The sequence below is a fragment of the Narcine bancroftii genome, unplaced genomic scaffold (genome assembly GCF_036971445.1).
Source record: "Narcine bancroftii isolate sNarBan1 unplaced genomic scaffold, sNarBan1.hap1 Scaffold_135, whole genome shotgun sequence".
Lineage (NCBI taxonomy): Eukaryota > Metazoa > Chordata > Chondrichthyes > Torpediniformes > Narcinidae > Narcine > Narcine bancroftii.
The window spans coordinates 323,737-338,635 of record NW_027211870.1 but is presented as its reverse complement, the minus strand read 5'-3'; the positions used below and the strand labels follow the sequence as shown (position 1 = coordinate 338,635).

The following is a 14,899-nucleotide window of genomic DNA, read 5'->3' as shown; positions in this document are numbered from 1 at the left end:
ATCTTCAATATCGAGAAGACTTTGCGTCAATTCAACTTTTTTCCCATTCTTTCCATATTTTCCAATAGATCATTTTTAAACCTTCTCACTACTGTAAACCCGGAGTCACAGAATCTGCCTTATTCTACCGTACATCTCTGTTAAACCTTCTCAGTACTGTGAACACGGTGTCACACTATCTACCAAAGTCTACCGTATATCACTGTTAAATATTCTCCCCATTGTGAACCTGGTGTCACAGAATCTGATACAGTTTATTGTACATTACTGTTAAACCCGCCGGATAAGCTCCAGATAGCGAAAGAGTAGTTCTCGCATCTGCAGGAACTGGGGATCATTCGACGCTCCGACAGTCCTTGGGCTTCACTGCTCCACCTGGTCACGAAAGCCTCCTGTGGCTGGCATCTCTGCAGAGATTATCAATGGCTTAATGACATGACAGTACCTGACCGTTACCCCATCCCTCACATTCAGGACTTTACAGCCAATCTGCATGACGCGAGGGTATTCATCAAGGTCGACCTGGTGCGCGTGTATCATCAAATCCCATTGCACCCAAGGACATCCCCAAAACGACCATCATCACCCCCTTCAGCTTGTTCAAATTCTATGCATCCCATTTGGGCTCAAGAAAACCGCCCAGAGCTTCCAGCACCTCATGGATATGGTGCGCAGGGATTTTAATTTTGTGTTCATTTATCTGGATGACATTCTTGACGCCAGCAGAGACTGGGCACAACACAAGTCTCACCTGCACACCCTCTTCTCCCAACTGCCAAATTCGGCCTAATGATCAACCCAGCCAAATGCTAGTTCGGAAAAGAGTCCATGCAGTTCCCGGGCCATACCATCACGACCGAAAGAGCTACACCAGCTGCTATGGTCACTGTAATCAGAGAGTTTCCACGCCCAAACAACCTCAAGGAGCTACAAGAGTTTGCAGGTATGGTCAACTTCTATAACCGATTCATTCCAGCCGCTGCACACATCATGCAGCCACTCTTCGCTCTTATCGCGGCCAAGAACAAGATACGCCTGGACTCCAGAGGCCACGAAAGTTGCCCTCGTGAAGGCTACCCTACTCGTGTCCCCACACACCGACCTTCCTATGTTGCTCTCCGTCGATGCCTCTGCCACCTCCGTTGGTGCCACCCTGCAGCAGCAGGTTAATGGACAGTGAAAACCACTGGAATTCTTTAGCCAACTTCATCGTCCGCCAGAACACGTATAGTGCTTTCAACCATGAGTTGCTGGGCATGTACCTTGCTGTGCCTCATTTGCACTATTTCTTGGAGAGGAGGCCTTTCACCATTTATACCCACCCCAAACCCCTCACTCAGGCTCTCGCTATGGCTAGAGATCCCTGGTCGGCCTGCCAACAGCATCACCTGTCCTTTGTGTTGGAGTTCACCATCAACATTTGGCACAAGGCGGAGAAAGACAATGTGGTCGCTGACACGCTGCCTAGACTATGACCAGCTTGCCCCGGATCAGTAGTCCGATGATGAGATGCAAGCCTTCAGGACGGCCATCACGGGCCAGCAGTTCCAGGTCCTCCCGATTCTTCTCGGTGATTATACCATCCTGTGCGATGTCTTCATGAGCACCCCATGACCAGTGGTTCCCCAGCAGTGGTGCAGGCATGTCTTCCACCATATCCACGACCTTTCCCACCGTTCCATCAGGTCCAAGGTTCATATGGTGGCAGAATGCTTCATTTGGCACGGGCTTCAAAAGCAGATTGCAGACTGGGCCAGAACCTGCATCCATTGCCAGCTTTACAAGGTACACAGGAACACCAGAGTGCCCGTGCAGGATTTTGAACACGTCCGAGAATGGTTCAGCCACATACATGTGGACATTGTCAGCCCTTTACCCGTTTCCCGAAGTAACCGTTAACTTTTCACGGTGGTAGACTGCACCACTCATTGGCCTGAGGTTATCGAGAAGCCTCCACAGACTCCTGCTCCCGAGCACTTTTGACCGATTGTATTGCCTGGTTCGGCATGCTGACCCACCTCACCAGCAAACGTGGCACGCAGTTCACCTCTTCACTCTGGGCACAGCTCACCAACAGACTGGGACTGGTCGAGCGATTGCATTGCCACCTGAAGTCGGCACTTATGGCCCGCCTCACCGGCCCCAACTGGGTGCATGACCTGCCTTGGGTCCTCCTGGGCATCTACTCGACACCCAAAAAGGTCTGCAGGCGTTATCGGCTGAGCTGGTCTATGGTGCACCACTAGCCCTGCCTGGTGAGTTTATCAATGCACCTCACAACTTGCAACAGGCACCGCATGGTTTACTTCCCATCTCCGGGCCCAGTTGGAGTCATTCACACCCCCACCACCGCCCAGACATGGCACACGCGCCTCTTACCAGCCCAGTGAGCTGTATTCCGCAGAGTATGTTTTTATCAGATGAGACCCTTCACAGCACCCCTTCAAAGACTGTATGAAGGGCTGTACAGAGTCATCCAGCATTCAGGATCCACCTTCACACCAGACATTAATGTAAGAGGGAACTGTTTACTGTGGACAGATTAAAGCCAGCACACCTCAACCCCAATGAGCCAGTGGTCGCGGCTCAACCCAAGAAGCGAGGCTGCCCGACAAAAAAGGCCATTGGCACCGGTTCTGGGGGGGCTGTGTGGCGGCATGCCATTAGGCATGTGATCCAGCCCCTCATGTCATGCATGCGGTGGGGCAGCCGTCCAAAATGGCACCGTCGCGGGTTTCTCCCCTACCTCGGCACCAGGCTCAGAAGCCCGTGAACTGCGGCCCACGTGACCCCCCGGTACGCTTCTCAGCCAAGTCTGGGCTGGGAGCATAAGACCAGCCATGCAAACCTGAATAAAGGAATTTTTGCTCACTGAACTCAACCTGTCTGGTTGTAGCTGCCGCTACAGTAGTATCTTAGTTTCTTTTCCTTTCTTTTCTTTTTTATATATTATCAACATATATTTGTAAGCTCTGTAACATTGTGATTTGATTTTAATTGTTATACCTTTCATATATATGTTGATTTAAATAAAATATTCAATGAAAGAAAATTCTTCAAGAATTTTGCAGAAGAAAATTTGGATGGGATGAAACTATCCCAGAATCCATCGCACAAGATTGGAGAAATTGGATTGAGTGTCTTCAAATACTTGGACGTTTGAAGTCAACAGACTTTGGATTGGCCACGTTTGCTGTTACACCATTTTGCTGATGTAGTGAAGGTGATTTTGATCCTGTCAGTTACTGAGTCCTGTGAAAACCAAGTGTGAGTACATGGTGGATTTGTAATGGGAAAAGCCAGAGTTACTCCATTAAAGTCAGTCACCAGACCTTGAATGGAATTGACTGCTGCTACTACGGTGAGCAAAATGGACACTATGTTAAGAAGAGAATTACAGATGGAGTTAGCAGATTCTGAGTTTTGGCCTGATAGTACATCAGTGCTTAAATATATTAATAATGAAATCATGAGGGTTCATATCTTTGTGACTTACAGAGAGAGAATGAAAACCTGGACAACAACAAATGTCAGATTTACCACAGGCCAGAGTTTCACCTGATTAATTCCCTTTTACATACGTGGAAGTTGATTATTTTGGTCCTTTTATATCACAAGATCTTCCCATGATCTTCCAGTTTAGAGTGTAGTGTTACCAATGAAATTGCTGGGTCTGTCAAACATATCAGGACATCATCTGCAAATAGATTAATCTCATCTTCTTCCTGGTTTATTTACCCACGATCCTTTAATGTCTGGATCTCAGTGAATATCTTCCACCAACGGTTCTCGAATCAAAACGAAGGGAGCTGGAGATAATGGGCATCCCTGCCCACTACACCTGGTTCATGGGAATGCTGAGGACATTTGTCCATTAGGTACAACCCTAACTTTGGGCTTATAATATAATACCCTGATCTAATTTATAAAATTGGACTATTGTCTGATTATTTTAAACCCTTTTCTGTTTATTTAATGAATACATAAAAGCCCTTCAGGTCTGTAATATTTCAATATTATCTATCTATTATAAAAGCCCTCTCTGCTCAGCAAGATTCTGCCATTAAATACTGGGCCAAAATAACAAATTAAATCTTGCCTTGGATCCTGTTTTTATCGGTTCATTTGATCCAAGATAGACCTTTGCTCCAACTATGAACTTTACGGCCTGTGTGAAGAGGGGATAACAGAGCCAGTTCCTTGTTACTAGTTGTAATTCCCCAACTTCTGCTGGGAATGTAATAAATGGAAAGAGTATAGCATTTGGATCAGGCTTGCTTTAGATAATTTTGGAAAAATCAGTGAATCGCCCTTCATGGGCCATGACGGAATTACAGTTTTCCAAAAAAGTTCTACAATATTACCATTTTCCAAATTTGACACATAATCCATGATTGAAAAACTGATTGAGAATTTTGGCCAATTTAGGAACTGTTTTGGGCTAAATGGTTTTTCATTGGGCAACCCTATGATAGATAACCATCTTTTACCACCATCCTTGTTGGATGTAGATTTCAAGGATGTTATAGAATAGGTATTCAAAGTTTCAATTACCCCTTTATTTCAGTTAATTTTGCCACGTTCAAACAATTATCAACTAAATTTTGAACTTAGTAATCACTCTTTTTTGACATTGAAAAATTAGACATTTTCTTCAATCTAAGATTTTGGATTTTCCGTGAATTTCTAAGACTAATATTCTTCATCTATTTTTTTAAATTTACGGCTTTATGTTCATGGTGGATTAATAGCATGTATTTATAATAATGTATTGGGTTTAAAATCCAAGATTAAGAGCAGTTGTGAATGAGATTTAAATATAAAATTTCCAGAAGTAGCTGGGTATTCTATTCTCAATTGTATTAATGACTCTTCACTTTATGCTAGGCATTGATTTTTACAATTTAAGGTGGTACAGGAATACATATGTCCAAACTGAAACTATCTCGCTTGTATGCAGATGTTGATTCACTATGTGAGAAATTTAAAATTTTCCAAGTCTCTTTAATTCCTCTGTTTTGGGAATGCCCAAACTTAGAGAATTTCAGGAAAGGCATTTTTCAAACTTTATCAATGGTTCTTAAGATCAGTTTTGAACTTGTCCGTTAAATTGCTCTGTTTGGTTTTTCTCGTGATCCAGATAAACCATCGTCGGCAGCTCAGAAAAAATTTTGAGCTTTTGCTACGTTAATAGCCAGATGAGCAATGTTATTGAAATGGAAAGATGATTCTTCCCCGACTCATACACTGTGATTACATGATTTAATGTCCTTTTAAGTTTAGAGACAATCATATCTTATATTAAAGATAGAAAGTTCCAATTGATGAAATAATGGGGCACATTCCTAGAATTTTTCTACAATTGGAGGAACTAAATGTGTGGTTTGGCCATTCATCGCCTGTTCTCTGGGGGCTACCAGTGGTTCTACACTATTCTTCTTTTCTTCACTACATAAGGTAACTTTGATTAGAGGGAGAGGTTGGATTAGACCTAATTTTTAGGTTTTTTTCATTTTAGCAGTTAATTTTTTTTCTTTTTTCCTTCTATTTAATTTATTTCAGTTAATGGGTTTGACGGTGTTCTATAGATTATTTCTGATCAATTGTTTTTGAGGTTAATGAAACAGTTTGCCATTGTGTTCAAGATGGTTAAAGGAGAGAAAGAGTAAACACTCTTTATTCTGAATAAGATGGCATCTAAAGGATGACATGGTTGGTGTGGAAATTAGCACAACACCTTTACAGCACCAATGGTTGGGACCGGACCTGGGTTCGGGTCCTGCACTGTCTATAAAGAGTTTGAAAGTCTTCCCTGTATCTGCGTGGGTTTTCCTCAGGGGCTCTGGTTTCCTCCATCCATTCAAAATGTGCAGGGGGTGTAGGTCAATGGGGTGTAAATTGGGCAGCATGGCTTCAGGGCATGAGATGTTCTGCTACCGTGCTGTATGTCTAAGTTAAAAATTAACCGAATATGCAATATAAACGTAACTCATTTTATGGCATCGCGCGCTCATGTGCCTTCTCATAACATTTACTGGGTGATCTCTAAAATGTCTTGATTGATCAAGAACAGTCTCTACTCCTTTCTGAAACCTCTCATGCCTGGGTTCATCCCGATATCCATGTGTGTGTCCTCTCACCAAATTGTTTAAGAATCAGTGACCATAACTAAATCTTTCAGGTTCACATCCTTCCTCCCAGTTTTGTAGTGGAGTCTAATTCTTTGAATGATATTGCCATTACATGTACAATATAGATGTTGTATTTAAAATATAAAACAATCCACATCAATCATCAAGCTGCCATTTACACCTACCTGAGGGATGTGAGAGGACATCAGTACCCAGAGGAAACCCATGGAGTCAAAATTGTAAGGTTTGGAGTAGAGTGGATGAAAAACCAGAAGGCAATTGATGTGTTATGTTGTCTTCTGTTCAATGGATGAGCCTGGCTCGACATTTATCTCGATGCAGTTTTTTTGGAAGTTTATTTAAGAATTTTACAGAACCAAGAAAAAATACAAAGTTTAATCTAAAACTACCCTCTACTACCTCCCACCTCCCTCTTCCCCCTTCTAATCTATCCCAGCCCCTATAACCCTCACCCCTACGAAGCTTATATTAAAAAACTCAATAGCATCGTCTCATAACAGACTGTTACGGTGTGACATCCATTTACATCTTGCAACACGTATAAGGCTTTTACTTAACATCTCAACCCATACATTCCAAATACCAACTTCACATCTTTATAAAAAAAGAATAATTATTTTGCAAATTATACGTTATTTTCTCTAAGTAAATACATGATTGAATTTCATTGTGTCATCTATAAATACTCAATTCGACATCATTTTTCCAAGTTGCAGCTATACATTTTCTAGCCACTGCTAATTCTAAACGAATATATGCAATTTGAGGTTTCTCCAAGCGTAAATTTGCCATAATTGTATTCATGTATCCCAGTAATCATACCCATGGATCCACATATAAATCTATTTGAAAAGAACTCGCAAAAATTTAATCACTTTTTACCAAAAGGGCTTCAACTTTAAACATTCCCACGCTGAGTATAAAAAAAGTACCTGTCTGATCACCAAATCAAAAACACAAATCTGACCCACTAAATCCATATTTTGTCAGTTTTTCAGGAGTTCAATATAACTGATGCAGAAAGTTATAACTAACTAAACTATATCGTACATTAATTAATTTCATAACACTAACCAAACACATGTAAGACCACTCATCCACAGAAATAGGAACACATAAATCCTTCTCCCATTTATCCTTTATTTTAAATATATCTACCTTTTTCATCTTTTCTTGTAATAACATATCATTTCAGAAACAAATCCCTTCTTTCCCCTTATCAACAATTAATCTCTCAAATTTCATTTGACCAGGTTATACTAAAATTTCTACCAAAGCATTCTAATAATAAATCTTGTACTTGATAGTAAGCAAATAAAGTATTTTGTGATATTCCAAATTTCTCTCTGTCTATTAAACCAAAGAAGTGAATCTACTTCAAAACAGTCCTCCAATAATATCACTTCTTTTGATTCCCAATCTTTCAAATAAGAATTATTCATAGAAAATGAAATTGTCTGATTCTGATATAATGGTGTCTTAGCTGAAATCTTACCTTTCGATCCTATAAACTGATTCCATTTATACCATTCTCCTATCAAATGTTTCAATACTGTCAGTTGATACTACTGCAAAAGCAGAGGATTCCATTTATATATAAAATAATGTATTGTTCTTTCTTGTATTTGATCCATCTCCACATTCACCCACATCGGAGGTTGGTCAATATCAAACAATCTATTCATAAACTTTAATTGTGCTACTTGATAATAATTTTGAAAATGTGGAATTGATGACCTCCCAAAACATACCTCCATGTCAACATTTGCATAGAGACTCTAGACAACTTACCTTTCCATAGAAAGAAACAATCTGCTTTATTTAATTCCTGAAAGAACTTTCCCGGTATAACACTCAGAATAGATTGAAACAAATACTGAATGCGTGGATATATACTCATTTTAATACAATTTACCCGTGTTAACAGTGACTCCTTCCATCTATTTAAATCAAAGTTAATCTTATTTAATAATGGTACATAATTTAAGCTGTATAAATTTTGATACTCTTTATCCATTATTATGCCCAAATAATTTTATTTGACCATTTAAACTTCATAAGTTGTTTACAATCTGAATAATCTCCATCTGATATTAGTAATATCTCACTTTACTTTATAGCCTGACATTACCCCGTATCTTTTCAACAAATTTTGTAATGGTTCGAAAGAATTCTTAGGTTGAGACAAATATATCAACACATCATCTGCAAACAGATTAATTTTATACTCTTGCCCACCAATTGTAATTCCCTTAATATTCATTTCTTGCCTAATTGCTTGGTTCTATAACTAATGCAAATAAGGCTAGTGACAGCGGACGACCCTGTCTAGTGGATCTAAACAAATTGAATGCCTGCAAAATCTGTCCATTTGTCACCACCCGAGCAGGAGTATTAGTATATAATGCCTTAACCCAACTGGTAAAGAGTGGTCCAAATTTATATTTTTCTAACACCTTAAATAAAAATTCCACTCCACACTGTGGAAAGCCATTTCCACGTCTAGCGCTAATATCATTGTCTGGTTGAGTTGTCTTGAAGCATTAATTATTGTAATTAATTTAGTAATATTATCAGCTGAATACCTGTCCTTGATAAATCCTGCTTGATCCACATGTACTAATTGCGGTAAAAGGTTAGCCAATCTGTTTGCTAAAACCTTTGCTACAATTTTGTAATCTACATTCAATATTATTATTTATTAATATTAGTCTGTATGACACAACTTTTAATGGATCTCTGTCTTTCTTTGGGATGAGTGTTATTAATGCCCTTGAAAACGATTCTGGAAATAAACCTGTATCAGTGGCGAGCTTCAGTACATCAGAATATTCCGGAAATAACAAATCATAAAAATTTCTCTAAAATTCCAATGTAAATCCATCTTCTCCAGGTGATTTTCCACTTGGCATAGATTGTAACGCCTCCTTAAGTTCCAAATCAGTAAATGAACCATCCAAAGTCTTAATATCCTCTTCCTCTAATAAAGGTAAATTTAAATTCGACAAAAAACAATCAATCTGCTCCATATCCGAATTCCCTTCAGATAAAGTCCCGATGAAATGTACAAAATTCATCATTAATATCCTGTGGTTTATGTTATCTCTGAATTTCTCCTAACTGCATTCTAGGCACTTGTTCAGTTTCCAATTGCTAAGTTAAAACCGTATGTGCTCTGTCCCTCAACTCATAGTAGAGCTGTTTCCATCATTGAATTATTTTTTCACAATTGTATTATAACAAAGCTTCAATTTGGACAACTGTATTTTATTATCCTCAGTTGAATTTTTCTGAAATGTCTTCTCTAATGTTGCAATTTCTTTCTCTAAGTCCTGAATTTCTGCTATATATTGTTTCTTCACTTTTGCTGTGTAAGTAATAGTTTGACCTCGTAAATATCTTTTTTAAAGTATCCCATAACATAAAATTACTTTGAACTGATCCCTTATTCGTTTCTAAAAAAACCTAATCTGATCTCTTACAAGCGTAATAATTTCAGGTTTTTTTTAACAACATTTCATTAAATCACCAACAATAACAGGTTTCCACCATCTCTGCGATACTACGTGAAATTAACAATAATGAGTGATCTGACAGAATCCTACTCTTATACTCAGCCTGTCTGATTCGACCCTGCAAATGGGCTGATACCAAAAAAAACTATTCTTGAAACCGAATCATGACGTGAGAATAAAAGGAAAAATCCTTTTCGGTCGGATTCCTCTGTTCCCATATTTCCACTAAATTTAAATCCCCCATCAACTCAGTTATTCTTTTCGCCATTTTGTTTTTTTTTCACAATTTTTCGAGATTTAATCAACAACGGATCCAAACAACAATTAAAATCTCCTCCAACCATAATATTCTCATTGATTGATTCAAATATAAAAATGCATCAGGAACAAAGTGAACATCATCTTCATTCAGTCCGTACAAATTCATCCAAGTCCAAGCCTCTGAAAATAGTTTCCAATTAACCTTCAAAACCCTCTCTACATGAGCAGAAAAAGATTCTAAAAAGGCACCTTTTTATGTATCTCCCGATAGTTTTTACCTGGCCCACCAGGAGTCACTGTTTTCACTTTTGTACATGGTTTTTCATTGTTTGAGAAGATTTTATAATTTGCAATGTTTTCCCGGGAATTTTAACAGCTCTTGGCTAATATTGTGAACTCCGAGTTGCGCACATATTGAAATATGAAAATAAAGTATCTATTTTGAGGAACAGAAGGAAATGACACTGCTGGTGACACATCTCAGAGAGCAAAGGTGCAGGAAGGGGGAACATTGCAGAGTGCGTCGAAAGAACCAAACACTTGTTGATCCAAACCAAGACTTTTATTAACTAAAAGACTGGAGCATATCATAAGTGGGTCGACCAGTCCAGAATGACCTGGTCTGGCTAGGAGAAATCCTTTAAGACCTGCCAGTAGGTGTGGCTACACTCTCAGCCAATCACAGTCATCCTACAGTACACTCTGGACAGATACACATTGGTGTTAGAATCTGTACTATCAGGGGGAACGACCAGAAGGCAATTGCTGTGTTATGTGGCTTTCTGCAGGTGTGCAGAAATGCTGGGAAACAATTCTGGGGGCCATCTCTTTTTCTTCACCCGTTACAGAGCAGCAGGTAGCTGGGAGAAAACAGCAAGGCTGCAGAGAGACAGATAGATTAGGAGAATGGAAAAAGAAGAGGCCAGTGAATTCCAAAGTAGGAAAATGTCTGGTCATGAACTTTGGGAGAAGGAATAAAAGGGCAGATTATTATTGCATAGGGTGAACATTCAAAATTCTGGGGGAGATGAACCTTGGCATCGCCGTGCAGGATGCCCAATAGGTTAACTTCCATGTTGGTGGTCAATCAGCTGATTGGAATGTTGGTATTCATATCGCAAATAATAGGATATAAGAGCAGGGATGTGATGTTGAGGCTTAAGAAGGCACTGGCGAGGCAGCACCTGCAGTAGCGGAGAGAGTTTTGGGCTCCTTATTGAAGAAAGGATGTGCTGGCATTGCAGAAGATTCACAAGAATGATTCCTGGAATGAAAGGATTAATATATGAGGAAGGTTTGATGGATCTTGGACTATACTCCTTGGTGTTCAGAAGAATGATGAGTGGTAGGGGTCCTAAGAAGCACTTCGAATGTTGAGAAACCTGGATACAGTAGATGTGGTAAAATTATCTCCCATGTTAGAGGAGTCAAGGACGAGAGAGCACAACTTCAGGGTTGAAGGATTCCCACTAAAAACAGAGGTGCAGAGGGATTTCTTGACACACAGACTGCAGAACCTCTTGAATTTTTTAACTGGTGGCTGCAGTGACCAAATCATTGGGTGCATTTAATGCACTTCAACTCTGTCTGCTGCAACAGGGTGGATCTCCCAGTGGCCACCCATTTCAATGCTTACATGGCTGACCGTGGACTCAAGCACATTTAGATTCTGATGAAAACAATTCATTAAATCAGTAAAAGTTCAACCACAGCAACTGCTGGAATATAAGTTATACAAAACTGCTGGAATATAAGTTATACAAAACTGCTGGAAAAAGCAGGTCAGGAAGCAGAGCCCGGATTTTCAGTGTCCATAGGAGATCAAGATATATTCCCAACATTTCAGTCCTGAGCCCTTCTTCAAGGAATGAGCCAGATACAGGAACTCTTAGAAAAGGCACTTTCAGGTGGCCAAATGCCCCACTTGTAAAGCCGCATATAATGGCAATATGGGCTGCCGGAAGGCCACCTGAATGCGCAGGATGCGCCTGCCAAATGAACTTGGTAACCCTCCTCCGAGAGGTATAATCGGCACAACACAGAAATGCTGTGGTGCCGGGTGGAGGTGTTTGTTGTGTTTACCATTTTTGTTTTTGTTCTGCGGTGTTCAAGTGTGGAGTGTATTTGCAATGTGATTTGTCCGTTCCATGGTTTACATCTAGTTTAAACATAATGTGAAATGTTTACATTGCTATATCGAACTCAGATATTTATGAAGCAATAAGATTTCTCAAAAAATGTTTTTTATTACATTTTTGACAAGCACACAAGTCTCATTTATATGCAACCATTACTTCATGAGAACACATAACATGCCAGGCAGTAGGCTCATGTTGTCGCATTGGGTGGGGAGGGTGGAGGGGGGAACAAGTTGTGGAAATTAGGAGCTAGGTGGCAGGGTCATACCCTTACAGGATGGACAAAATGGCAGAATGGATGGCCTGGTGCCCATGGGCCTGCTGATTGTGACAATCTGTGCTAATGGGTGCAGGACCATCTGCTTCAACCAACGTCCACTCTGACAGAAAGTCTTCCTTGTTAATCTCACATATATTGTGCAGGACACAGCGAGCAAACACAACACCTGGGACTAAGGTGGTAGAGATATCCAGACGGTTGGACAGGCACCACCGGCAGCCATTTAGACGGCAATATGCATGTTCCACCACTATCCTTGCAGAATTAAGGGCCTTGTTAAATCTTTGCTGATCCAGATCCAGTCCTTGGTGCTGTGTGAACCCCTTCATCAGCCAATTTCGTAGTGGATATGCCAGATGACCCACAAGATGCGCTGGAACCTCCACTCCATTAACATCCTTGGACACCTGCAGGCACAACAATGGAGAATGTTGTTAATTCATACACATGACCGTTGACACAATAAGCATACATAAGATTGACACATGGAGCTTTGTAGGGTGAACACTCACGTCAGGTGGGAAGTGGTATCCGCCCTGGTCCTCTTCCTTTCTATACAGAGGAGAGTTGGTAAGCACTCGGGCATCATGGGTACTGCCCGGCCAACAAACACATCTGAGAAGCTGTAACGTGAATGGAAAGCACAGTGAAGTGATAGACATTGAGATGTGATGTGATAAAGACCAATAAAGGCTTAGCTCACCAGAATCTGTGGTCGACCACCGCTTGCAGAACCATTGAATGCCAGCCTTTGCGATTGTAGTAGGCTGCAGCATGCAAGCTGGGGGCAATAATGGGAATATGTGATCCATCAATGGCACCGGCACACATTGGGTACCCCTTTGCACCAAGCTGTCATTGGTCTCCTGGAGACGTGTTCCAATGGGCAGGGACATGAGACGTTTACCGAGGAACTTCGTCCAGGCGGCCGTCACCACCTGCACCACCATGCACACGGTGCTGATGCCTATTCCAAAGATGGGACTGATGGATCGATACTCACAAGGGGTGGCATACCAGCGCAGAGCCACAGCTAATCGAAATCCCGGCTCCATGGTTGCTGCGCCTGGTCTATGCGGCTTCAGGTGAGGTTCTTAGAGTTCCAGCACGAAGTGAAAGGTGCCATGCGACATACGAAAGTGTTTCCTCCATTCAGCAACATCAAATTTGGTGTGGTCATTTCTCCAGAACTCAGTGCCCTGGGATCAGTTCAACCTCCAGAGAGACCCATGTGTCACTGACAAGCATCATTCACCTTCGTCTGTGAACAATGGTGGGCGAAACCTCTGAGCAGAAACAATTTCAAGCTGGCACTGGAAGGTGTTGTTAAGGTTACTGAACGCTTACTGTAGCTTTTGACAATTCACATCTGATAGGTAATAGACTCAATCAGCTGTGTTTGGGCGGGAAACCAATATATGAATGGGCTGCCTTTTGGAGGTTGGGACCCTGTTGGGAAGAATTGATCATTGAACCCTGTCTGGAAGATTTGCTGGCCTAAAGACTTGTATTTTCTCACCCACTCTGGAAGCCTGTGAGTGAGTAAAACCTATACTGGTTGTATTTTCATCGGAATTTATAGCTATCCTATAAATACAAACTTCTCCATGTCCGCCACAAGAGTGGGGATCTCCCAGTGGCCACCTGCTTCAATTCCCCATCCCATTCTCTTGCTGACAGCCTGTTCATGGTCTTGTCGTGACTGCAAAAGGTGGTGCTACTGAAATGAAGCACCTCCACACAGCATGAAGTGAACCAGTAACTGCCTTTATATGAACCTCTCGTGCTGCTTTTAGGGGACGACCTCATTCCTCTCTGGGGTGCGCTGGTCTAGGGGAGTGATGTCAGTGCGTTGCGGAGTTGCTGCAACCAGGATGTGGCGACATCTCCCAGGCAACATGTGTCACCAAATGCATGCTTCTCATGAGAAGGGAAGGGGGGCCTATGCCATCTTGTACCAACTGACTGGGACAGCGATTCGGCCCGCCTGACCACATGGTCGCTCGGCCTGCTATGAAAAACCTCATCCCTATCACATCCAATTAACACCTTTTGTTGGGCTGGATTTGTCCCCTAACCAGAATTCTGAGCCTTTCTGAGATTTCCTGCTTCTGGGTTATTCTGTTTATTCCTTGAAGAAGGGCTCAGGCCTGAATGCTGGAAAGAATAGCTGAGTTCCTTCAGCATGTCAGTGTGTTTGTAATTATAATCACAGCGTCTGCAGACTTCTGTGTTTCACTCATCTTTATTTGTAATACAAAGAACTGATGTTGGCAGTGGTGGTGGGGAGAGAGTGGGGGGTGGGGAACCATCTGATGGCATCCTCATTAGTACCTGGACCTACCACTTTGTGTCAGCCTATCCCAACAACTGGGAGCTACAACCCTGCGACAGTTCCCATAGAATTAGAGGACTAACAGTAGATCTGTGTGGAAAGAACAACCTTAGCTGCTTCTTGCCCTTTCGTGTAAGACTTTATTCGTAATAAATGATCGACCACAAAAAACCCTGTTCCAAGTCTCTTTCAGCCCTTAGTATCATGTCCATACATTC

The 14,899-nt window shown here is 41.4% G+C and overlaps 1 protein-coding gene across 1 annotated transcript; it reads right to left on the bottom strand.

Annotated features, from left to right (window-relative positions):
• Window positions 1-12,154: 12,154 nt before the first annotated feature.
• LOC138750415 (uncharacterized) lies at window positions 12,155-14,475 on the bottom strand. Its single transcript, XM_069912459.1, has 2 exons — window positions 12,859-14,475; window positions 12,155-12,753 (listed from the first exon to the last, which is right to left on the bottom strand). Exons 1-2 carry the CDS (start codon window positions 13,399-13,401, stop codon window positions 12,337-12,339), a joined length of 960 nt encoding a protein of 319 aa, XP_069768560.1. The 5' UTR covers window positions 13,402-14,475; the 3' UTR covers window positions 12,155-12,336.
• Window positions 14,476-14,899: the final 424 nt, after the last annotated feature.